This window comes from Panthera leo, chromosome A1 (assembly GCF_018350215.1).
Source record: "Panthera leo isolate Ple1 chromosome A1, P.leo_Ple1_pat1.1, whole genome shotgun sequence".
NCBI lineage: Eukaryota > Metazoa > Chordata > Mammalia > Carnivora > Felidae > Panthera > Panthera leo.
Genome location: NC_056679.1, coordinates 123,311,654 through 123,338,854, shown reverse-complemented (window position 1 = coordinate 123,338,854; position 27,201 = coordinate 123,311,654). Strand labels below are relative to the sequence as shown.

Here is a 27,201-nt window from a genome sequence, read left to right as displayed (position 1 = left end):
GCTGAGAATAAATCTTATTACCTGGTCATGTGAATCCTCCACCTTTGTTCTTCCTCAAGATTATCTTCTTTATTCCTGTTACATTTTCATACAAATTTGAAAATAAAATTGTTGTTCTCTCAAAAAACAAAAAACAAACACTCCAGCTACCAAAACAAAAACAAAAACAAAAAAATAATTCCTGCCACATTTTTGAGTCAGATTATACTGAATCTATAAAACAATTTAGAGTGAATGTATTTCTTTATAATATTGAATTTTTAAATTGATGAATGGGTATGTACTTCCATTTCTTTGGGATTTCTTTACAATCTTTGATTAATATTTTATAATTTCAAGGTATAGATTATACATACCTTTTGTTAGAGTTTTTTTCCTTATACATTTGTTATTTTGATATTCTTGGAAGTAGTATCTTTAAATAAGTTTCACTTTAATGTATTTATTGCACCTATTTAGATATAATTTCTTCTTCTTCAATGGCATATTGACCTTACTATTCAGTACATTCTCACTTCAAAAGTAGCATGTGTAGTGTGATCCTATTTTTATTTCCATCACAGTCATTAAGAGAGAAAGAGGAGGAGTTCAGAAAAGATTTTAATCTAAAATCAGTGACAGTAAGTCTCAATTGTAATGTTTTGCTTGCTTTTACTTTTTTAAATTAAAATGTATTTTTCTGTATTTCTGAATTCTCCCTGAAGAGTACATATTACTATCACAAAGCAAAATAATTTTAAATTACAAATTAAAAATTTCAATTAAAGAAAATGAACCAGGGTGTAGATTGGTCTTGTAGTTTGCATGGTATTTCAATGAACCTCTCTGGCTGCCTACACATACCCATACTCCAAGAAATTCCTAATTTTGTTGGAAAATATATGATAAACAATTTACTCAAGTTTGTGCCTTTGAGTTGATTAACTTTCTTTGGATAAAAAAAAAAATCTAATCAGAAAAACAAAAGAACTCCACAGAATTCTAAGAGTAATATTTAGTCCATTAGATAGACTATTTCCCAATTCTCTCATCCATAGAGAGAGCTCTTCATGCACTATGATAGGAGATTTCACCTTCCTGGGGGAAAAATAGGACAGTGACATCAGAAATTGCTGAAATCCTTTTTCATCTTAAGTTCTTCCCCTTCATTAGGTTCATAAACAGGGATTCACATGCAGGCAGTGAAGGAAATCTTGCCCCCATTTGTTATTCACCTGGTCATCCCTATTTAAACACTTTGGAGCGTCACTTCTCCTCAAAATCAGGTGTGTGCTGTTAATATGATCATTTTAAATGATGATAAATCTGTAGCTCATAGAGCATTAGAACTTGTCCCAAATCACATGGTTGGTATGCGAGGAGTCCGCTGTAGGGCTGATCAGTTATTTATTGGTCTAAATGGCAGTGCTTTACTGCCACCTTCTGGGTAAATAGGGTTTGTTGCAAGTCCTAAGTGTTCATTATGGCTAAAGTTAGGCTTTAGGCAGTGTCTGTAGCAGATGAAACAAATATCTTACAAGTCATACTAAGATGTTTTTTTCTATTATAACTCACAGGAGAGAATTGTTTTTAACAGGTCAGGTTTAAAAGATTATAGAATGGAGGCAGGATTATAGTTGAGACAAGAGAATGGAGGTAATTCCAGGAGCCAGTGAAATTAAGATGTCTAATATCTGATACTAAGTATATGGGTACAGTCTTATCATGTGAATATGCAAGTTATGAGTGTATAGACAGTAGAATAATTGCAGATGTGAGTGGGATCATCAAGCAGAGCAAGATGGGGAAAGGGAAGATAGCAATGACAAAAACCTGGGACTGATAAATAATTAGAGAATGCAAAGTAAAGGGAACGTGACGGCGGGAGTTCAAAATTCAAAACAGGTGCTGGAGCTAGGAATACTACCGGGAAGCTCCCTTAATGTTGGCAATGAGAGCATGTGTACGACAACAACTAGGTTTTAGAGACAGCACTGAAAGGAGGGGACTCCTGAATTTGGATAAATATGCTGCCCTCCTTTCTTTCTTTGGAGGTGTCTACTGTCAAGTAACAGAAAAAATATCAAGTAACAGAAAAAATATACACAGTACTGCTGTGTATTGAACATTGAAGTAAATGTTTTATTATCCACTGAAAAATTTTGTATTATTACAGAAAACGAGTGTAATCCTTTGGAATTCTTAGAAAAAGGAGAATAATGACAACTAAGTACATTGACTAAGCTACTCTAGACTTCAGAAGGTGTCAGAGGAAAACCTAAGTCTCATGACATGATAAAGATGAAGCTGACTTCTACCTTCAGATAATATATAGTAAGAGAAACCAGATATATCTCCTTCTTGGAAAGACAACAAAAAATCAGACAAAATATATGAAACAATGACACTAGACATCAGGCACTGAAGGATGCCAAATCCTGAGAGATGGGAAATAAACATGGTGAGCTCTGTGATTGGCCTTGATTTCAGCATTGTGGGAGATTCCCAGGAAAGGAAAGAGGATCCCAGATGGAGCAAGTAGATTCCCTGAATTGAGGAGACAGAGCTGAGAGGAGAGAGACCAATGTGGCCATAGTTTGCAGGACGACAGCATGAAAGAGCTGGACAGAAAGCTCAGCATATCACTGATCGATGCCTGTGCGTGAGGAAAATACGTAAAGCCAGGAAAGAACCACTAGAGAGGATTAGAGGTAACAAAGCCCAGATCTCATATAGGGTAATAGTGGCTGTTCCTGTTAGCCATACTAGAAAACTTATAATTCAGGGAACATTTATTAGACCAACAATTAGACTAAGTGGCTAATAATGACCAACAATTAGCCACTTAGTGAATACTGTACTGGTCCCACCTAACAACTCTTAAAAATAATATTCCAGGGGATCAGACTGTTTCCAAGTAATTGATCTGTGTCTCAGAACAAAACTCAAGACTATTTCTAGAAATATCAAAATATTTGGAGTCAAACAAGATAAAATTCATAAAATTATGCATTCATAAATTCATTCATAAATGTGCATATCCTAAGATATCATCCATAATGAAAAGAAAATCAACCATCCCAGAATTGACACAGATATTAGAATTAGCATTCATAAAAATAGTTATTATAATTATATTCCAGATGTCAAAATGTTAGAAACATGAAAGGTAAATCAAACTTGTAGAGATGAAAATTAAAATGTTTGAGATGAAAAATATACTGCATGGTGCTCATGGCCAATCATTACAGAAGAAAAGATTTGTGAACATGAAATCAAGGCAATAGCATTAGAATACGATCCTCCTCAGAGTTCTCAGTGCTCCTGCATGACCTAGGACTTAGAGCGGTGGAAATGGACATACATAAAGATAAAGCCTATTTCATTTCCCCCAGAGCAATTTGCTTTTCATATTCTAGACCAAAGGTGATTTTTTCCTTTTTACTGGAGCCCTGTGTCTACCTTGTAATTAGCATAGTAGTTAAGGTCAAAGAGCTAACAGAACAGATAAACACGGACCACAGTCTTACAAGGATATTCAGAGGCAGAAGAGATGCTCTTCCCAAGTCAGCAGGGAGCAAACTGGCTGAGGGAAAGAGAGCATATTAGTGTATGTTAATCTTCTCTCCATATTAGGAATGAATATATACACAGAAGAAATATAGCCCAGAGAAGAACATGTCCCAATAGGTTTCAGAGGTTAAAATGTGTCAAGAGAATTTTAAAAAACCACTGGAACATTCATGGATGCCACTGATGTAGGCCACCTTCTATGGAGAAAAGTGGGGCCAGTGGAAATGTTGGGTCTTGCAGAGTCAAACCAGATGTGTGTAAATGTCTCTGTTTCAAAACTGAGTCTAAAAGTGAAGTTGTTTAACAAGGAGTTTGCAGCAAGTGGGCAAGAGGAATGGCCAGGAAGAGCACGATGCTCCATAGTTCCTAGTAGTTGTTTTTTTAAGAAATGCTATAGGAATATGGAAGAAACTTCTGTTGTGTTCCTTGGAAGACAACTTGGAGCCTTTATATAGATTCCTTCGCCATTCACAGTATCAAGAAGCTGATGAATCCCACTGTTTGGTTTTGACCTTTGGCTCAAATGTTCATTTTGTTCTATTTCTGACAATTGAGACACAGATCTGAGGACCAAGTTAAATCAGACTTTCAGAAAAGTTTATTTATTAGAATATGGAAGGCAGTGCATCAATGAGGAAAGAAGTCTAAGGAAGGAACCTTTAGTTATCTGATACAAGCACGGCAGGGGCAGGTCTCTGTCACTATCAAATGCAAGGAAGGGTTGTCATGATAGAGAAAAAAAGATATCTTCTTTGACATCCAAGTTCACTCAGCTAGCATTTTCCATCATTTTGAAACCTAATCTTCCCATGAGATTTCCTAAAGGCAAGAATCAGAATCAACATTGCATTAATAAAATGTCAGACCTACAAAAACTTTTTAAAATTATTTTATCTACCATCCTTATTTTATATTTAAGGAAACTAAGAGCCAGAGCATAAAGGGAATTGACTACATACAAAAACTAGGTTATTGGATTTTCCTATCCAGTTATCCTTCCGTGATTCTAAGATGCCATGGAAGATGTTATGGCCTATGCTGCAAACTTTTTGAAAATAAGTTATTTGGGGTTCCTGGGAGGCTCAGTTGGTTGAGAATCCAACTACTGATTTTGGTTCAGGTCATGATACCAGGATCGTGGGATCAAGTCCTGCTTCGGGCTCTGTGCTGAGCATGAAGCCTACTTAATATTCTCTCTCTCTGTCTCTCTCTCTCTCTCTGTCTCTCTGTCTCTCTCTCCCTCTGCCCCTCTCCCCTGCTTGCTCCCTCTCTCTCTCAAAAGAAAGAAAGAAAGAAAGAAAGAAAGAAAGAAAGAAAGAAAGAGAAAGTAAGTTACTCAGTCAGGCCTGAGCTTGTGATCTATAAGGCGTATCAGTCCTCATCTTTTTCTGTTAACACCCTCACACTTTGGTCCAATTCCTCATTAGTCAGGATGATGTGGAATTTACACATTCCTGACACTGATCCTTGTATAAAATTACAAAATGATTGTTGGCACTGTGATGCCATAAGGAGCATTTTAGTCCCTGTGAACTGCACTGGCTTAAACAGAGGTCAAACCTGAAGGGGTGGTTTTGTGAGATCTCAGTGTCTAATCACTGATAATCATGTCCCATAAATCCAAAAACCTAAACAGGGGCTCTTAGCAAAAGGACCCAAACCTTGCAGTCACCTCATCATAGCTCAGAGTTTCAGACACATAAAAGATTGAAGGTATCTTAGAGACGGCAAACCACAATTTCAAACCAAAGAATTTCAGGACTCAAAGGAATAACCAAAGCTTCATGTAGCATAGGGGATTTGATCCATCACTTGGCATATGGGAATGTGAGGGTTCAGACAGAAGGCCCTGAAACACCACAGAGTACACTGAGTCTGCTTTCTACCCCAGTGGGCTTTATATTACCACATGCTCTTATGACTGGGGACTGATTATTATCTCTGCAAACTGGAGCAAATTCCTGGCTTCAAGGCTGATACGCTTGGTAGAAGAGGTACATGGTAACTGTGGTGGACTAAGTTTCTCTTCCTTCTCTTCTTTCCCCACAAATAGTACTCACATGCTCTCGACACACAAGATACAGGGGTTTTCATAGGTTACAAAATTAGTGCCACAGATGGGTTGATATAAACCAGGGCAGGGGTTCACTGTTCCAGTGAACCAACTCAAGTTTACTTTCTTATATGGACATTTCACCTGAAATGGATTTGAAAAGAATGACATTAGAATCACACAAACAGGTAGGTCACATGTGGACTTGATTAGGAAAATCTAAACATAGTTAGCATCCTATCACAGTCACACAAAGCTCTTACAGCTGTCCCTTCACAAAGCAGTGGAGGCCAAACCTAAATTCATCCTGTCTGACAACCACAACACCCTCATTGTGAGGACCTCCTGATGGTAACGGGGTACAGAGGCCTGCTACACTATGGTGGGAAAAAGAAGAGTGGATGTATTTGTGAAATTTAGCTTCTCTCTCAATCTCCTTCATTCCCAGAGTATTAGACATGGGAAAAGTCTTAGAGATTTCTGGGCCAAGTGGGCAAAAAACCCTGAAAGCTCATAATTGGAAAGAAATGCTCCACTGACATTCATAGGCTTCAATTTAAAATATTTATCATATTTCATCCACTCTCAAAATCCCCAAGCCAACTCTCTTCTTGAAGTTGTGAAATGTGAAAGCATTTAGCATAATGCCCTGATTTTTTAGGGAAAACTAAAAACAAAAGAAGGGACATGTCTCATCAGGGATGAAAACCCACATCCAGTCACAATGCTGGTGTCAGTGGCAGCTTGAAGATGTGACTCTGTTTGCTGGAACTTGAGGAGATGGTCTCAGGGGCTCTATGAGTGTCATAGAAAGATTGGTAATGTGCCTCTGATACAAGGTGGGAGAGAGTTTCGGCTGAGTAGAGAAAGAGGGATCATATTTGAGCTTAGAAACTCTTTTCCTTCTTCCTTATCCAACACCACCACCATGGCCAGGCCACCATCATCTGCCTCCTGTATGTCTGTCACCCAACTAATCCCTCCACTTCCTCTATCCCCTGGCAATTGTTGGTACTCATTTTCTAGGCACTATGGAGGGCTATCTGGTGTCCAAATGACCAAATCTCATCTTGGTTCCCAGTTTGGATCACTCTACTTGGGGCTCATGTATCTACAGTGTACCTGCCATGTTCATGTGAGTGGACTTTGGAGAACATCACAGATGACCTTCCTGAAGTAAGATTCTAAAACAGCAAACCCAAAGAAAACTCAAATTAGAATCTCAATCCTGAGGAATATAGTGAAAGATTACCTTAACAGCTCCATGTGGTGGCCACCAGTGTCGAGGTTCTAAAACCAAGACATAAATGAAAATAGTTGCAGAATGTAATACCTGGTAAACCATAGCTTAATCTGTTGGCAGAATTAAAGAATTCTAATTTATTACCAAGAAAGCTTGCAATAACAGAAAACCTTTTTAAAATTTTATTTTATTTATAATTTTTTTAGATTTATTTATTTTGAGAGAGAGAGAGAGAGAGAGAGAGGGAGAGAGAGAGAGAATCCCAAGCAGGCTCCACACTGTCAGCACAGAGCCTGACACAGCTCTTGAACTTACAGACTGTGAGATCATGAGCCAAAATCAAGGGTGGGACACTCAACTGACTGAGCCACCCAGGCACCCCAAAACTGTTTTATTTACACATGCATTCATTTTTTTCCCTAAAAAATGTGGAATAACTCTTCTACTCCTGATGGATAAGTAGCAAGCAATCACTGGTCTCATATATGTTGCCAGTCTAGTATAACAAGTAAAGTTTTGATTAACCTGTGGTTAGCCTGGGCTTGAGAGGATTCATAACAGGCAGCCAAAAAGAAAAGACATTAAGAAATGTTAGAACTTTAAAGAGGCCTTTAGCCTAATCCCCATATTTTACCGAGAGAGGAAAGACAGTTGCTACTGCCCAGGATTTCATGGTAGATGGGTAAAAAATCAAGTTCTTCAGTCCTTAAGGCTAGGTCTCTCTAAAACTCCCCACAGGACTCTTTTATAAAGGAGGACAAAAAAGGTAATGACCTACTGAAATTCATGGCAAAGCATTTTCAAAAGTTTTGCATTTTTGAGATGTGGGCATATTGCCAATCACTTTCACATTCTACCTTGAATTGCCCAAGCCCCCTGGTCCCCATAAATTAGGTTTCATGATCTGCACTAATAGATGGGGAAACAAAGGCCCTTGCACATTGGCTCGGAGTCTTTTATTTGTGGACCAACTGCATAGTCTCTCTCTATAGATACAGATATACAGATATAGTAAAATGATACTCTTACACAAATAAATACAAAATAATTCTAAAGCATTCTTTCAGATTACAGTGTCAAAGCTCACAAATCAACTTTACATAAATGCCAGAACCAGCCAAATTACTCACCAGAGGGTAATGCCCCATGTATCAGGATGAAGAACAAAAGCGAGCAGAATACTGGATGACATTTGGTCATTTTTCCTCCTGGTGCGTATGTCCTTAGAGTGATGCTCTGAGATATTGCCTTGGGATGTTCCCCTCTAGTACAATCACTAAAGCAGAGGTATTCAAGATATTAAGACCATCTTTAGGGTGAATATCCATCTCCAGCCTGCCCACTGTAACCTCTGTATACCACACTTGGAAAGCCTATTATTTCACTCTTCCCCAAGAACAAATGCTCAGGAAAATGCCAAAATTGGCTGGTCATAAATAAAAGTCTAGAACTCAGTGACCGACCTGTGACTACTTAGAAGACAGAAGTCAATCAGAGGTTACTCTTTGGGCATAATTATATTATTTTAGTATGGGGGTATTTTAAGTGTCTTTAAAAGGCAACCCCTTACCTGAAGATTAACCCAAATTTGTTCTTTGAGGGGATACAAAGAAAATGAGGCCACTAGAAGCTTCCAGAAAATAAGAGCTTCTCAACAGGGGAAGCAGGTCCGTACTTGCTCATGAAGCTGAGACTGTCTCTTGGGAGTAAGGCAAAGATTGTAATATTCCAGACTTACTTGGCTGTGCTAGAATCTTCTGGTGTGGAATGCTCAGCTCTCCTGGAGCACTCTGAGAGAGTGCACAGGGAGAAATACCATTCCACACTATCTAATGGGGGCCCCGAAGTTATTTTCATTTAGACATCCAGAAAGGGAGAAATCAGTGAGCAAATCCTCCTGTGGGAGGATCCCTTTCTGAGGCTAGAGAATGGTATGCAGTTTCCAGGCCTGCGCAAGGACCACATTGAACTCCCCTATCTTCCTAATCCTAGGGAGGTGACCTGATCCTCCCTATGCCATCAGGCCTTTTTCTCTGCTTTGTAGCATATGTGAATAGGCAACTGACATAAACCAATTGCGATATGCTGTGGTGTGATAGGTGAGACATGGTAATGTCCCTAGGGTACTCTACTTCCCAAGATGGTTGGAGGTGCTTGGCACAATGTCCAGGGCTTCCTACCCTGCCTGCTCCTGAGACAATCGGAGCTCCTGCGCTTTTTGCTAAGCACACCCCATCTCTTCCTGACATCTTCCCTGGATTCCTTTGGGAATGGAGCTGCAACAATGGAAGATCCAGCTGCAGTAAAGCAGGATGCCAGATGCCCACTCCCCCTACCACACACACGTCCCCTTCTTCGACCCACCTTGGAAAGAAGAGAAAGGAAGAGAGACGTGGCATGTTCTCTGTGGTTCTTGCCTCTTTTAAGAAGCAGGTATCAGGGCCTCAGGAGGGGGTGGAATAGCTATGTAAGAGAGAGAGGTCACTGAGGCATTGTGTGCTGGGAGGAGCAGCCCCAATATTCAGGGTAAATAAAAAGGAGGCCCAATATTCAGGGTAAATCAAAGTCAAACCTCAGCAGGAGGCATTGGGTAAGGAAGCACCGAGCTGCCTAGAGGACTTGGGGGTGGGAACAGATCACTGGACAGGGAAGCCTGTGGCAGGCAATCTAAAGGGGCAATGGCATGAAGAAACACATCACGGTAGGGGAGAGCACAGCAGAAAAAGCACAGTATGTTCCACAAGAATTAGTACCTTTGGCCAGCATGCAAATCATGGAAAGAGCTGAGTAAGGAAGGACATTGGTGATGAATGAGGTCTCTAGACGTTGGTGATGAATGAGGTCTCTAGACGCCATTTGCAGTGAGTCCTGCCTGGTTCTTAAAGTAATCCACAGCCTTTGCAGCTTTGTAACATGGAAGATATGTTGTCATAACCGAGTTTCCTCCTGTTGTCTGAATGCCCTATGTTCATCTTCCTTTCTGTAAAGAACAATTGTTCTTTTTCTTTTTTAAAAATTTTTAATGTTTTATTATTTATTTTTGAGAGAGAGAGAGGGACACAGAGCACAAGTGGGGGAGGGGAAGAGAGAGAAGGAGACACAGAATCGGAAGCAGGCTCCAGGCTCTGAGCTGTCAGCACAGAGCCTGAAGAGGGGCTTGAACCCACGGACCGTGATCTCTTGACCTGAAGTCGGAAACTTAACCAACTGGGACACCCAGGTGCGTGAAGAACAATTGTTCTTATAACAAGGAAAGATATGTCAACTTTAGAAAATTGGAAAAATAGGGGCGCCTGGGTGGCTCAGTCGGTTAAGCGGCCGACTTTGGCTCAGGTCATGATCTCGCGGTCCGTGAGTTCAAGCCCCGCGTCGGGCTCTGTGCTGACAGCTCAGAGCCTGGAGCCTGTTTCAGATTCTGTGTCTCCCTCTCTCTCTGCCCCTCCCCTGTTCATGCTCTGTCTCTCTCTGTCTCAAAAATAAATAAACGTTAAAAAAAAAAAAAAAAGAAAATTGGAAAAAAAGAAATTTAAAAAAAGAAATAAGAAGACATGAAATCTCAAAACCCAGACATAACTGTTAAACATATATTGAATTATATTGTTCCAGTTGTTAAAAATCAAATTTTTGTAGAACTGTATATTGTTTTCTGTCCTTTTCACTTAGAAATGTACTGTGACATTTTCTTGATCTTCAAATATAATCATATAGAATATGAATTTAGAGGCCTGGTGCCATATTTTGTCACATATTTGGATTTTTATTATATTAATATTTTTCTGGGCACCTGGGTGGCTTAGTTGGCTAAGCATCTGAGTTTGGCTCAGGACATGATCTCACAGTTATTGAGGTTGAGCCCCACAAAATCGGGTGAGCTTGAGCGCTACTTTGAGTGAGCCCTGTTTCTCTCTCTCTCTCTCTTTCTCCCTCTCTCTCTGCCCCTCATGGGACTCTCTTTCTCCCCCTCTCTCTCTGCCCCTCGCTCACTTGCTCCCTGCCTCTCTCTCAAAAAGAAATTCTTCCCTTGTTGCTCAGTTAGGTTGATTCCAATTTTCAATATTATTACAATGCTAGAAAGAACAAATTTTTATTTACCTCACTTAATGTACTTTTTATTAAATAATTTTAGTAAGTGCCAAAAACAACCTACTGGAAACTTCCAGAAGGACCTGAGTCACCTAGAATATGAAAGCGGTGGTTTTCACCGAATTAGTGGGCTCCATGCTTGTAATCCAACATGGAGCATTTTGAAAATACAAGGCCACCTTACTAAGTGAATCATTTGTCCCCCAGTTCAGAGAGGTAGAGGGACTCCATTGCATAGAAAGGATTCCAGAGGAAATAAAACATCATAGGAAAGAAATAAGCCTAAAAGAGCTTTAGCTTTTCCAAACTCCCCCAAATTCCAGTTGAACTAATAGTACTGGGTGAGGAGAATAAATAAGATTAAGGGATCACATCCCCGTCAGAAATTCCTTAGTCTATGACTTCCTCATCATCTATCATATCCCTGGCTTAATTCTAAATTATTTTTTAGTGTTTTTATTTTATTTTTGAGAGAGAAAAAGAGAGAGAGACAGAGCACAAGCAGGGGAGGGGCAGACACAGAATCCAAAACAGGCTCCAGGGTCTGAGTCTTCAGCACAGAGCTTGAGGAGGAAGTCGGATGCTTAACGGCTAAGCCACCCAGGCGCCTCACCCCCTGGCTTAATTCTAAAAGCTATAGCTTGGGGCTTTTCCTCTGGATGTCAGGCTTCTGTTCCTACTTTTGTTTCAAGTTACTTCAAAACAACATTTTCAAAAACCAGCTCCTTGCAATGTAGTCCAAAGCAGATGGTTATCACCTTTCAGGGATACCAAAATCCTCTACAGGATTTAACCTACAGTTCTACTGTTCTCCCACAGAAAGGAAACTTAGCTCCACAGCCCATTAATTACAGAACTTTCATAGTCTAGCCCATTCTGTTAACCAGTCACAATCCCACCAGAGCATGGAGCTGCCTGTCTTTAGGCCTCGACATTTGTGTCCGCCCCCCCCCCCCCCCCCCCCCCATAGAACAGCCACCACACAAATGTCAGTCCAATCCTGGGCTAGAGGACAAAGTCTTTCCCTTCTCAAGGATTTCATGGAAGCCATAGGACAGCATTACCATTTTTCCCCCTGCTGCAACGTGTTTATTATGTGCCAAAAAAACGACACCACGGCTAATTGCACACGAACTAGAAGCAGAAGAGCAAAGACACCCCAACCCAGCAGAAGAAGAGAAATAATGAAGATCAGAGCAGAAATGTCTGTAGGAGAGTGCAGTCTTGCCTGCATAGGCTACAATGACTAACAATGTCAGCTCAGCAGGAAGAGGGGGGTGTATGTGACCCTGGTTCTCTGACACACAGCCTCCCAAAGAGGGGCAAGTAGGTTTTTTTCGTGGTTTTTTTATTAAAGAAGAAAGAAAAAGTCAAGTTTTCAACTTCAGTAGTATTTCAGTGACTGCAACTGTTTCTTCATACATTTTTCAACTGAAAGAAATAAGGAAAGGGTATTTGTTCCCTCTGAGAGAAAGGGCTCCTGGGAGCCTTCATCTGCCCCCACCAAAAAGGAGTCCTTTTTTAGCTCAGTTACCAAAACAAACAAACAAAAAAAGTCCTGTGACTTTGGAATTAAAAACTTCTACCAACCCCACCCCCCCGCCATAAGTACAACTCAAGAAGGTGGATAAACCATTTAAAACTATATACAGCAGCCATCAAATACCGTTTATCCAGTCCAGTTTCAAATACAAAACACATTTTTTTGTTCTTGTTTGCAAATGTCTTGATCTGCCACTGTGAGAGACAGTGACCTGCAGTTGCTCAGACACAGGTTTGCTATAATGTTAAAAGCTGCCAGGAAAGGGAAAAAAAATCTCTTGTTCCAAACGACTTAAAAAACTGTTTGAAGGAGTGTAAAAAGGAACCGGTAAAAACCCTCGAGTGTAAAATACGATTTTGGTTTAAATGAAGACCGAAGGCTCCTTGTTGTTTACAGTAAAAGACACCAGGGACGCCTGGGTGGCTCAGTTGGTTGAGAGTCCAACTTCGGCTCAGGTCATGATCTCGCAGTCTGTGAGTTCGAGCCCCGAGTCAGGGTCTCTGCTGACAGCTCAGAGCCTGGAGCCTGCTTCAGATTCTATGTCCCTTCACTCTCTGCCCCTCCCCCACTCATGCTCTGTCTCTCTCTCTCTCTCTCTCTCTCTCTCTCTCTGTCAAAAATAAATAAACTTAAAAAAAAAAAAGACACCAGCGGAATACTCCGTTTATGCTGATCAGGTGGGGGTTAAATAAATGGAAAGGTGCTGTATGGCAACTCCAAGAACAAACCCATGTTCTGGTCTGAACACTGATCTGGGTAACAGAATTCCTCATCTGTTCTTTGGACTAAGATGACCTTAATGGCCTTCAAGTTCCCCTCAGCTTGACTAAAATTTAGATAAACTTCTACCTGACTCTGAGCTCCTGACCTCCCTTATCTTAGAGCATTTACTTTAGAAATCTTATAATCATAAGTTCTTTCTCTGTTGCCTTGAGATGTAATTGTTTTTAGAAACCCCTTGCCAGTTTTACAACCCAGAACCCAGGAAGGGTTCTGGAGGACCCAGGAGCCATCCCTTTGAAATGCAGCCACCAGGAAACACCAGGCAGGCTATCTCCTAATCTCTGTGGAAGGGCAGGAGCCTAACTTTTTGTGAGCACTTTGCTCCAAGTTGCAAAACTACCTCCTGTCATAAAGATATGGGTTTATTTTCCCTTAGATAAAGCCAATGAGCTAACACAGATGGCCTGTAATTTCCCCCTACCCTCCTCTAGTACTTTTTCACTAACTCACCCAGACCTTAAAAATCCTCCTTCTTGTATTTCAACCACGCTGAGTTCATTCTGAGCTCTGGCCTCTCTTACCTATTGCAACTGCATTGAATAAAACCTTCCTTGCCTATTTAACTTTGTCTGATGTAGTTTTCGTTTTGACAGGACCATCCCACATGCCCAGTAAGATGAGTTTTCTTGTCTATTTCATTTGGGCACAATTACTGTTTTGTGGGTATTTCTATTAAGACCAATCCTCGACCTTGTGTAGTTCCAGTGTCAATCTCCCTACCTTGAAGACATGCAAATACTCTAGTGTAAAACGGAAGCACTCACTTCTTGTTAACCTTACTTCTTTCCTTAATTGCCCATTTATTTACTCTTCTCTGGCATTCAGAAGTCTGCCCTGAGCTACCCACTCACTGGCCTGCTGGTCCCTGTTGGCAGCTTCTGGCAGCTACTGCCTGTCCTCTAGGACTAACCAACAGGTGGAATTGAGTCAGGCCACGCTTCCCTTTTATTTGCCCTAATCCTTTGTTGTCCCTAAAATCCCTCCCCTGGCTGTACAGATGTACGTGAATTTCTTTACTAACAGGTTGGAGAAAGGAAAATCTTTAAAGGGAATTACTGAGAAGGGGGAAAGCTAAAATGCTATAACATAGAGATGAGATTCCTCAGAGACAAGAAGGAAAATAACTAAGAAGTCCTGAAGGCACGGCCCTGATGGTGAGCTCCCCCAGTGTGTCATCTGATTCCTCTTCCCTCAGGCTTTTCAAAGACTGATTTGCTTTTCTCCATTTCTCTTTGAGGCAGCAAATCCTGCCCACAATATCTTATGGAATATTTGGAAGAGAGGCTCTGACAATTGAAATTGTGAAGGCCCAGGTTAAGCGTGGGCCCTTAGGGTCAACTCTCCTTTGCAATGTTCTGATCAGTGTGAGTTGAAGATATCCCTCTTCCTTTTCATTGTTGCACCTAACACATACACAGACACACATACACAGACGCAGATTTATGTTCGACAAAATTAAGTGTTAATTCTCAGATGGTACAGTACAGAAGTTTTCAAATTACGTATTGTGACCCTTTCGTGGGCTGTGAAACTTATTTTGTTACCATCACTATTTTTTCAATAAAATATAGTAAAACAGAGTAAATAGAATAGAATAAAATAAAAATGACAATGCAACTTCAATAGTGTGTGTGTGTGTTTCTAGGTGGTGAGATAACATATTTTGTTCACTGTGGGTCACATTCAATAAAGTTTCAAAGCCTCTACAATACACCTACAAGTAAGGAAACAAAAATTTGCTATTTGCAAGCTGTGTACCTCTTGCAAGGAGAAAACAAGTTTTTTGGTTTTTTTTTTCATGTTTTCTGCCAAAAGCCTAATAGAGTGCTTTGTTCTTATTGGAATAGTAATTCAACAAGCATTTCTTATGTTCCTACTTTGAACCCTTCTCTCTTCCTCTTCATAGTTAACTGGAAAATCAGAGGCACCTAAGCTTATGTTTATTGAAGAACTGAATGAAAACTTGGGCTAGTTGCAACATACCGTACTACCCCCAAGAATCAATCTAACTTATACCAACATTTGAAAAAACCAAAGTGTTGTGGTGAGTGTTTCAAATGACACACTGATGTTATGAAAAGTCTAAGTGTAAAGTCTAACGCAGTTGGCATAAGATGAAAACAGCAGATGGGCAATCGTAATTCAAAATGTGTCATGAAAATATGTTTTCAAATCAAGTGTTACTAGCGCTAGTAATGCTAGATAAATATACTTATACTTGTTTTAAGGCACAGGATATGTTCCATCTTGGTAATTTTTTCCTTAATATACATATTTAGTAATATAAATTTTACCCTAACTACTGCCTTAGGGAGATTTTCACAAATAATATTATTTTCTTTTCTTTTCATTTACTTCAAAATGCTCTTAGTTTCTCATTTGATTTCTTCTTTGACTCAGGGCTTATTTATTGGTGTGATGTTTATTTTCCAAATATTGGGGATTTTCCAGAGACTTTTTTTATTTTTTTGTTTTCTTATTCAATTCAGATGTGGTCAGAGGACAAATACCATTGTGACTTGAATCCTTTTAAATATATTGAAATTTGTTTTACAGACAAGAAAGTGGTCTTTCTTGGTACGTATTTCTTGTTTACTTGAAAAGAAGGTTCACACTGCTCTTGTTGGGGGCAGTGTTCTCGGGTCACGTGGTTGTCAACAGGCCACATGGTTGATTGTATTACTCAATTCTGCTGCACAATTGTTGATATTCTACTTACTTGTTTTATTAATTTTTGAGAGATGGATATTGAAATCTCTGATCATAATCATGGATTTGTTTTTTTTTTCCGTGCACTTATATTCATTTTTGATTTGAAAATCTTGAGTTTCATAAACATGTAAGATTTTTGTATCTTCTTAATTAATTGAGAATTTTATCATTATAAAATATAACTCTCATCCTTTGAATAAGCCTTTCCTCTAAAATCTATTTTGTTTATATCAATAATGCTACTCCAGCTTTCTTTTGACTAATGTTAACATGGTAATCCTTTTATTTTTCTCCTATTTGTGCTTTTATTTTTAAAGTGTGTTTCTTATAAACACACTTACTTTTTTAAAAATCCAGTCTGCAATCTCTTCCTTTAATTAGTGTTTAGACCATTCATATTTAATATGATAATTGATATACTTACTGTAACAGTTAATTTTATATGTCAACTTGGCTAGGCCACAGTGCCCAGATATTTGGTCAGACACCAGTTGAGATATCACTGTGAAGGTATTTTTTCTGCTATGATCAATATTTAAATCAGTAGATCTCTTTGTTATTATTGTTGTCTGTAGTTAAATTATTTATTATTATAAGGTCAGCATCTATGTACCCATCATTCTAGTGACGAGCTAGAACAGCTATCATCCTAAAAGCCTCCCACATGTTATTGCCAGCCATACACCGAATATTTGTGTCCCCAGTAAATTTATATGTTGAAGCCTAATCCCCAATGTGATGGTATTAAGAGGTAGGACTTTTAGGAGGTGATTAGGTCATGAAGGCAGAGCCCAGAGAGCTCCCTTGCACCTTGGTCTTAGACTTGCCAGACTCCAGAACTGTGAGAAATAAACGTTTGCTGTTTAAGCCTCCCAGTTTATGGTATTTTTGCTATAGGAGCCCAAACAGACTGAGGCACTGCCTAACTACAGCCCCCTCTCACAGACTCTATTCTGACTTCTGTGTTAATCACTCACTTGCATTTTTAATAGTTTTACTACCTATATATGCCTCCCCAAAGAGAGATATTTTAACCTTTGGGATTTCCTCTTTGGTGAGGTGTCTAAACCTGTAGACTCTGAGTGAAGCATAGTATTTTCTGTAATGTGGGTGGGCCTCCTGTGATCACTTGAAGGCCTTAAGAGAAAAAGCCTGAGATCTCTTAGGGAAGGAGCATTCTGCCTCTCGACTTCCTTTAGAATTGAGCTGCAACATCAATACTTCCCCTGGGTCGCCAGCATGCTGACCTACTCTGCAAATTTCGCACTTTCTATAATCACATGAACCAATTACTTAAAATAAATCTTTTTCTTTCTCTCTTGTCTCTGTCTCTTTCTCTGTCTCCCTGTCTGTCTCTCTCTCTCTCTCCACACACACACACACACACACACACACACACACACAGAGTTGGTTTTGTTTTTCTCAAGAATCCTTAACTAACACAATTACCTTGAGTCTGCCATCTTGCTACTCACTTTCTATTAGTCCAATATGTTTTTCCTCTTTACCTCTTTTCTTTGTCTCTCTTGCACAAATACAGTATTTTTTTTCATTATTCCATTTTATCTTCATTGTTGGCATATTTAGTGTTGCTTTAGGATTTATAATATACATTCTTAACTTTTCACAGTGTACCTTTAAGTGGTATTATATCATTTAACTTAACACAGAATCTTATAATAGAATACTTTCATTTCTTCTCTCTGTGTTTATGCTGTCATGCATTTTATATTCACATATGAAAAATGAAAATAAAGTTCTGGCAACCCAGCTGCTATGGATGAAATTGTGTCCCCTCCAAATTCAAATGTGAAAACATTAACCATCAGTGTGACTGTATTTGGAGATAGGGTTTTAGGAGGTAATTAATGTTAAATGAGGTCATAAGGGTCAGGTCTTCCTTTCAGTTTTTACTGAACCTTTAATGGTTCTTGATTATAGTCTTTTTTCATTGCATAGTAATCAACTCTTCAAAAGATTGTGTCTGACTAGTCTACAGACTCCTTACTGACATGAAATCTTTGCCCATTTGTATTGCCTCTCCCTACACAACACACTGCTTGACCCGTAGTGATCTTTCTATATGTGTTGTTAAAAAACACACACAAATCCCCACAAAATAGCTGGCAAGCATTCAACCAGACTTTACTACAAAAGCAAATTGTATTGGACTGATGAACTTATAGGGCATAACTTTGTTCCTATTTGCAGATGTACTGTTAGAAAATTCTTCTCTTTATGTAAGCAAAATATCTGTCTTTGCATATTATGTTAATGACATGACTCCTTTCTATGGAGCCCCAGAAATGAGAACGTTCTAATCTCTCTTGTGATAGTCCTGCATATGTCCTCATCTTTCCTAGCTACCTTGAACTTTCCTTGGGTCTTTTAAAGACTTCAACAACAGTTTAATCAAATTCTATTATTTTTAGTCTCTTCCCAACATGACCAACAAAATGTCTTCCTTTGTGGATTCCCACCTGTGACTGAGTCCTCTTTAAATAATGGTATCTAACATCTAATGTTATTCCTGGTCTGATTAGTTGATAGTATTATGGATTCTTACTCTATCTTCCTCCAAAGCTGAACCTTTCACTTTTCATTAGTGTTGCTAAAGGTACTAGTGTTAAGACTAATGGTCAGATCTGCCCCTTGACCCATGTTTACTTAAAAATTGTGAGTTTTTGTAAAATGGGATGCTATGAACAGATTCCTCTCCCATTAGTGTGTATATAATCTCTCCAGCTCCCAACGTGAGTAGAAATAGAAGAAATCTTTCCTTGTCACTTATTGAGAGAAATGACCACAGACATTTTCCTTAAGAGACTACAGTTGCATCCAAAGACATGCCTGAAAGCTTTCTGCTAAAAATCTTTTATTGAAGAATCAAATCTATATATTTGCCCCACAGCCATCTGAGAGGGATTGGTTCTCTATGTGGAATCTGCCAAAGGGAACTTGGTGCCCTTGAGCATCAGGGAGACTTGCACTGTCCATACTTTGCCAAAAAAAGTGTACCACGTCTCTTCCTACAAGAGAAATCATTTTTTTTTAAGGGAAGGCTTTGGAGATCTTAAATTGAAACTTTTATATTCTAAAATCAAGCCAGCCAAATGAGCACAGAGCATGAAAGGTGAGCAATTAGTAACTGAGCTCCAGCAAGGTGGAAAAAGGAATTCAGTGTGCTAGTGAAGCCAGTGTTAGGAGCCAAAAAAATCTTTAAATATCTCTTGCTATTTGCCATTCAGTAATACTATGATGTTGATAAAGTCTCCTTTTCGAGCTTCATTTTCCTCCCACTATCCACTATCGTTCTTCCTCTTGCCTCTTTCTCTTTCTTTTTGCTTCTTTTTGTAAAATATTATAATCATCAGCAAGCTATCTCACTCATACACTTCATAGGAGCAGCAAGCTTATCAGGTAGCTAAGATGGCTTCAGGCTCTGCAGGAGACGCCATTACTGCAAATAATATGTTAAATTCAGCACTTACACAACTTCATTGCAAAATGAGCATTTGTTAGAATATACTTTTCCATCAGATCCGCAGAGAGGGAAATATTCCATGGTACAGATCGCAGAATAATTGGTGCACTCAATTTGCTCCAGTCCAAAAAAAGAAAAAAAAGAAAGAACAATTTCGAATTGTTAAATCACAGAAAATGAGCTTTTTAAAGGTCTTGAGAGGTCATTTAGTTCCAAATCTCACTCGTAAAAAGACAAACCCTCTTCACTTTACAACATCTGACCCAAAATGGTGGCACTCTCATCACAGAAAGAGATGGCTTAGCCTGAGTTTACGGCTTCCCTCTCCCTCATTCTCCTCAGGGAACTGATGAATAGAATACATCTTCTATCTTGTACTTAATTTTTGAACCAGTCTTCTCCTTGCCATGCTGTCATCCATTTTATCCAGGTCCTCATGGTCTTGCCTGCATAGTCACAGTTGCCTGCCTGTTTGTTGCCCTAAATCTACCTTCATCTGACATTTCAATCACCCTCCACACTGACGCCAGAGTGATCTTTCAAAAAAAAAATCATTTTTTGTTTTTTGATTACTTAACTGATTCCCCGTCAACAAAAAGTCCCCTCATGAGCCTGGCTTATCTCTCTTATCCTCTGCCTCTTACTCTAGCTAAACTTAACAACCAAATTCCCAGAGTGTTTCCTGCTCCTATACATCCCTGTGCCCTTGCTTAAGGTGTTTTTCCTATCTTGCATCACCTTACCCCCTTTCTCCATCAGGTTGACTCCTAAGACCTTAGGACTCCTTAGTCCTCCTTAAAAGTCAGTTTAACTACTTTTGTAACAGTTTCATGATGATATTTCTCTCCCTCACCCATCAAATTGGCGTAGATGCCTCTCCTTAAAATCTTTACTACCACAATCCCATGTGTATAATTCTCTTGTCACGTTTCAAACTCTATTAAAATTATTTTAATATTTTAACCCACTCACATAGCTCTTTACCCCTGAATTGTCTTTACATGTGTTCTTGATTTTTTTTGTCTATACATAGTCATAGACAGTTTTTAGAATACCTATTTTAAAACTTTCATAAAGTGAGAATTATTATAACATTTTATATTGAACATAAATGAAATTTCTGTGTATACTTACACATTTATCATCATAAAGTTTTCTGAGTTGAAATTGTTTATTTCTGAAAGAAAAGATTTTATTGAATGGGTAATGCATTACTTGACATTTCACAATCTATAGAGTAAAATACAGTCATATGTTATTCTGTGTTGTCTAACCTGTACTGAGAATGAGGAGTTCTGGTTAAATTCTACTCTAGTCGGCTAATACTGACCATTAACGTCTTTTATGGGTGATCGTTTTGTAAACAAATAAAAGTATGAGAAAATACAATCAGCACTAAGAGGAGACTGGGCATTTAAAAAATAGTCCATGAATATTCACATGAAAATCAAAGGTGTAATATAGTGTGAAAACATTTTTTTGCAGTTAAGAAAAAGAAAATATGTTCAAATCCATCTCTGGCACTCACAGTCTGTGTAATTTTGTTATAGTCACTTCCTCTTTGTATTAGATTCCTGTTTCCTAAAAGGAGGCTAGGTGATGCTATAATCAATAAGATCTTATCAGTCTTTAATCTCTTGTGTTGTTTTTTTTTCAGCACATGAGTTTGCATATCCTGAGAGACTTTATTCTGAATAACACTTGTTATTATACTTGACTATAAATTTTAAGAAGGGTTAGAAAAGAAGGGGAAGATGATAAGAAGGAAGAAGAGCTCATTTCTGTATTAGCTGCAGAGCTAATGTTTGATATGTTTTATCACAGTGAACCCTAAACACCATTATAATTTCTATCTTACAGAGACTCTTGGGTGGCTCAGTTGGTTAAGTGTCTGACTCTTGATTTTGGCTCAGGTCATGAACTCATGGTTTGTGGGATGGAGCCCTGGATCGGGCTCTGCTCTGACAGGGCAAAGCCTTCTTGGGATTCTCTCTCTCCCTCTCCCAATGCCCCTCCCCCACTGATGCTTTAAATAAATAAATAAATAAATAAGCTTTAAAAAATAATTTATATCTTACAAATGAGGATAGTGAAGTATGTAGTGGGTTGGGTATTTGTCTGATGTCACATATTTACTAAGTGCAATCTGGATTCTAATCCAGATGTGTGACACCAAAGCCCATGATTTAACCAGTAGTCATAAAGTGGTGAATTCAAATTCATGGAATGGCTAGTAATAATGTTTCTTTCATTTGCCTAGAGGCTGAGATGTTGTTTATAGTGAGGACTTCTTGTGTAATTTGTGGGTCTGCTGGTGGGGATTCCAACTATCCATTTATATTTTTAATCTCTTCCTTAGACTTTTCCAGATAATTCTAAGAAGGAACATGGATTTTCTCTGGGTTATAAAAGATAGATCAAATTCTTATAATAGTACCCATGACAAACAGCCTAAATAGAGAGAGTTGTCTTCTGAGCTCTCATTATACAATAAGAAAGATATAAACAGAAGATTATGGAACTTTAACCAAGATACATTTTCTGCCTGAGACTCAGTTTCCTCAAATGTAGTGTGAAAATAAAAATGTCTCTATGTAACAGCTAATGCCTGAAGGACAGTATATAATGTGAATAAGAATTTGGCTGGATAGCAAAGAAATATATATATCCTTAGAGATATTTATTTATTTACTTATTTATTTTTATTTTAACAAAGCAATGTCCAAAGGGTATTGGAGGAGTGTGACAAAAGGTAGGATTTATTAAACCATGTTGTTAGAAACCAAGCAGATTTTAGCCAATGTGGACTTTGTAATCTTTAAAAAAAGAGGGGCTCCAAACTGGGTATTATACTTACTGGTTCAGTAGGCAAAACATGCATTCATTACTGTAAGTTTTATGATCTATGCCACATATTGGTTTCAGTTCCTTTGAGCATGCAATCCCAGAGCCTTTTCTGTTGTATTGTGAGCAGTTCACCTATAATTAGAATAAAAAATAATGGCCTACATTGTTTTCCTTCAATTCTATAACCATTCTTCTATCAAGCTGGGAAGAAAGAGAAGAGAGTGAAAAGAGTACCATAGCCTGTTCAACTTTTTAGCAAATATGTCTAGAAGACCTTGTATGGTCCAGGTGCTGTGCTACACAACTAGGCCAGACCTGAAATAATCTGTAAATAAAATGATAATTAACATGTTAAGAAGGAAATGTTAATCTCTCCTTTTAGAGAGAGACAGCTCTGCTGACAGCTCAGAGCCTGAAGCCTCCTTCAGGTTCTGTGTCTCCCTCTCTCTGCCCCTCCCTCACTCATGCTGTCTCTCTCTCTCTCTCTCAAAAAAATAAATAAATATTAAAAAAAATTTTTTTAAAGCTACCTAAGGTAAAAGTTTCCTTAATCTGCTGTTCCCCATTTGCAAAGAGATTCCTTTTGCAGCCTTTAAAGAAAAAAACACCACCAGGAGAAGTGGAGTTAGGACTGGTTTTACCTCCCTAGGAATTAGTTCCATCCACAGTGATCCAGGTTATCTACTTTCACAGCTCCATTTACGAATTAGCTCTGATTTTATTTTTACAAAGACCCCACAGAAAGGGGCTATACTCACCTCTATAATCCCCAGAAGAGTGTGGCATGGGACGCATTTGAACAGAAGGAAGTGGAGAAAGAGCAAATTCCATAGTTAGAAATGCAAGGTTGAATTCACTGTCTACAGTAACTAAAACCCATTTCTAACATCCCTTGCCCCCATCAGACCTAAGAGGTCACTTCTTTACTTATGGCCAGTTCAGGATGAAGCCAGAAATGTATGCAATTCTGACTTAAAAAATAAATAAATAAATAAACATGGGGGAAATTTCTGGTCATTGGAGAAAAGGCTGTCATAGGTATCTAGGAATTCCTGTGAGCATGTCAAGGGTAGGGTTTGGTTACGATCTCAAAGTTGCGTAAGTTGTTTCTGAAAGGGCAATTCAGAAGCCTGACATCTTGATCAGCAACTGAGCAGGCTGCCCATAGTCCTTTTATTCTTTTTTTTTTTTTAAGTGAAGTATGATTGACACACAATGTTACATTAATTTCAGGTGTACAACACAGTGATTTGACAAGTCTATACACTATGCTGGGCTCACCACAAATGTAGCTACCATCTGTCACCTTACAACCCTATTAGAGTGCCACTGCCTATATTCCCTATGCTGTACCTTTTATTCCCATGGCAATCTTTTTATTCTTCTTCTCAGTCTCTCTTCCTCTTCTGGAAGGTCTGACCCCCACCCCCTCTTTGTTAATCAGAACAATCCAGATAGTTAACTTCTAAATTTTCTTCTGACTTTAACATCCTATAATTACTGGAGGTTGAACAAATTGCAGCTAACACATGGGTATGGATACTAAAAGGAGTCCCAACTCACCAGGAGGAGAGGCAGCCCACGTGGTGGCTGCCAGAGTGATGATGGCAAAAGCGGTGATGCTCTTCATCATGATGATGAGTGAGGGTGGCAGAGATATGCTGCTCTGAGACAGGAAGTCCAGAGAAAGAGAGAGAAAGCAGTCTGCCAAATACATACGTACACGTATATATATACACACATGCATAAGGCAGGGTCCCACCTTCGTTAAAAATTGACCTTTTCAGTGGTGATTGGTTGCTAACCCAAACTAGGGTATTAACTTCACAAACTTCCTTATTATCTTGAATTGTAGCCAGTGGAAATAGTTATACCCTGAAACTCACCTACCAGAAGCTCTCTTGCATAAAAATCCTCTGGTCTCTTAGCAAATACAACAGCATGGCTATATTTAAGAACAAATAAAAATCACAGGTGTAGTAAAGAGAAAAAAACATTAAGATGGTATGCGTAAAGGGTTTTAAGGTGATATCAAATGTAGGAAAGTTGAAACAGAAAACAGAAGCAATGAGGACATTTCTTGTAGTACAGACGTGAATACTTAGCGCTGTAATACCTCGCTTTTCTACAGTAGGAAGACAATTTCAATATTCTATGAAGGCTTGTTAAGTGATTATAACAAACTTGTGAAATATGCAGTATTATTGCTACTTAGCAGATGGGACAATAAATACAGAAAGATTAAGTGCTTTCTATTTAGTCATAGAGTTAATAGTTTTAAGAGCCAGTTCTCCAGAATCCTAGACCTATGCTTCTATTCTGTATTTTTTTATTCATATATGCTATGTCAATAGCAACAATGATTGTTTATAATGAAAATCCAGATTTTAGCATAGAGTGTCATGCTTCTTAAGATTACAAATATGATATTCTGCTTAACACATTCTCTGGTGCTCCTATCTATATATGTCTGATAACCAACCTTTTTTTTTTTTTTTTTTTTCCAATAATATAGGCCTAATGATTTCCAAGTACTTAGATGTGGTCATCAACATCAGCTGTCCAGAAGATAAATTTACTATGGAGTTAAGACAGAGTTAATTCCGAAAGGACAAACTCAAAGATTGGAAGAATTAAGAAACTTGACCAAAGTAGACAGCTAATGAGTAATAGAATCTTGATCCAAAACTAGTTCCTCCAATTTCAGAACTTACGATCTCCCACTTTTCATCTCCAATATCACTTCTTTTTCTCAGAAATAATTTTATAATTTTGGTTTCTCCTATTGTGAAATTTGAGTACTTACACCTCACCCATATTTCAATCCTTCTTCAGCATTTGAAATATGTATATTATAATGAAATGTGCTCCAGAAACTCTTCTTAATGGGGTAAATGATCTTCTTCCCAAGTTATAGTGGAACATCTGATTAGAGTCACAAGTTCTAAGTAGATAACAGAAATGAGAACCATGGCTCAGTGATGCTGGATCTGGCAAGGCCAGGGGCAAGCATTTAGGCCTGTGACCTTCAAACTCTTCATTACTGTTATTTAATTAAGAAATGGAACTTTACATTTCTTTCTAAATGTAATTTTATGAGGTAAGCAACAAATGAAACAGTTTTAAAAAGGCAGTCACTTAAATAGAAGCAAGACAGGATTCAAGAGCCCCTGCTTTTCCACCACATACTATAAGGCTCCATGCAAATCCATTTGAAAACTGACCTAGAAAACACACACAAAAGGAAGTGAAGCCCTGGGAGGGAGAATATCTTGTTCAAGACCATGCAGTGAAATAGATCCCTAGATTCTAGCACAGGATTTATTCGGCTAATGCCGTAACTTCTCAAACCATCACACAGCCCTGGGTCAGCATGGGGTTTCTGTCCCAACTTGGTATCCCAGAGAAGGTGAGGAAGTTTGCTGCCTGGGTCCTGCATTCATTTCTCTACTGCTATCTGGACATCACCATCCTGGCATCCCATAGGATCTTCTAGTTCAATATGTTCCTAGCAAACCTTGTTGCTAAATCTCATTTTTAGTGGCTTCTCTCCAGTTTCACTCTGCTAATATCTGCCAGTAGCAACCCAATCCAGGAAAACTTAGAGGAGTCTTCGTTTCTTCTGATTTTCATACTCACAGCCAATCTCTCACCAACTAGGCTTTAATTTGTGTGTGTGTTTCTCTCCAGAAAGAATATAAGGGTTTTTGTTTGTTTGATTTTTTTTTTTTAATTCAGAGTTCAAGAATAATACCTTATAAATCTACTTCCCATATTCCTTCCTTTCTGGAAATTCCCACAGGAATGACAGAGAAATTAACCCTGTCAACAAATTCTACCAACACTACATTTTTCTTCCTTTTGCCATCTACTCAGTAACTGTCTAAAGATTTAAAATGAGTGTGTAGGATTGTGTAAAATACAGCATCATCACAATACATTGCCCAAATCAAAAGTTGTCTCAAAGCGACTTCAAATCCATACCAACTTCTGTTACCAGTTCCTTTACAGGTTCAAGATCTTGTTTCAGAAATAATTGATTGGCTGTGATTCAAGGGAAGCAAGCCCTTGATGTGGATATGTATCTCACATGAATTCCTGGCAACCCTCAATAAGATCCCACACATAGTAGGTGTGAGCTTTGATCAATAATGTAGATGTACAAAATTATCTATTCCTTCTGTTTCTCTAAATAAAATTATAAAATTTCTCTAAATAAACTGATTCCAAGTCCTCTGTTCTGCTGGGTTTTGGGGACATTTGGTCTCATTCATTATTGGGGTTTATGAGGATCTGAGCTGTTTAAGCAGGTGCCTAGAAAATCAGAAGAGGCCCTCTGATCTCTAGACAGTCATGGCGGCTGCCTGCATCTTGATGGTCTAATCCAGACATAAATGGTTCCCTTCCCAGAAGTTGTTCCCTGATTCTGTGCCACTCATGGGACAGAGTGATTTTTGATTGAGATTGAGAATTGTTGACTCCAGGGTTCAGCAGACACCTTTTACAGTCAAGCATCAGCAGTCTTTTGCCGTTTGAGGATGCTGCCAGGCAGCAGTGTTAGGCAGTGTCAGAACTTGGTCGCTTTCATTTCTCTTGAAAATTTTACTATTTGGGTTACTTCCCAAAGCACTCAAGCCACGAAGGATAATTTCTTGCCTATTATTTATGCCTTTGTCCAGTGTAGCTGAAATAAACTACACACTGTTTTCTTAGAGCTTTGTGATAGAGGGGAAGGAAAGATACAAAAAAAACCTAGTTAACAGCTTTTGACTATTGCTCTTATTGTGGATGTTGTGTTATTATTTCTTCTTCGACTTGACATGCTGACATTAAAATGACTATCAATGTTGGTTTTTCTCTGGAATATCTTGTGCTTCTGGCTAAGTGCTAATTGGGCTATA

At 38.6% G+C, this 27,201-nt stretch overlaps 1 protein-coding gene across 1 annotated transcript; it reads right to left on the bottom strand.

The window, feature by feature from the left end:
• Nucleotides 1-4,325: 4,325 nt before the first annotated feature.
• Nucleotides 4,326-8,048, bottom strand: SPINK14 (serine peptidase inhibitor Kazal type 14 (putative)). Its single transcript, XM_042955797.1, has 4 exons — nt 7,979-8,048; nt 6,858-6,895; nt 5,613-5,749; nt 4,326-4,371 (listed from the first exon to the last, which is right to left on the bottom strand). The coding sequence occupies exons 1-4, from the start codon at nt 8,046-8,048 to the stop codon at nt 4,326-4,328; spliced, it is 291 nt and encodes a 96-aa protein (XP_042811731.1).
• Between the last annotated feature and the right edge of the window lie 19,153 nt (nt 8,049-27,201).

Excerpts from the sequence above, each read along its gene's own strand:
- SPINK14 (XM_042955797.1), bottom strand. The coding sequence starts at position 8,048 with ATGACCAAATGTCATCCAGTATTCTGCTCGCTTTTGTTCTTCATCCTG. Across the intron at positions 6,896-7,978 it reads ACATGGGGCATTACCCTCTG|AACCTCGACACTGGTGGCCA; the intron begins GTGAGTAATTTG and ends TCTTGGTTTTAG. Across the intron at positions 5,750-6,857 it reads CACCACATGGAGCTGTTAAG|GTGAAATGTCCATATAAGAA; the intron begins GTAATCTTTCAC and ends AATCCATTTCAG.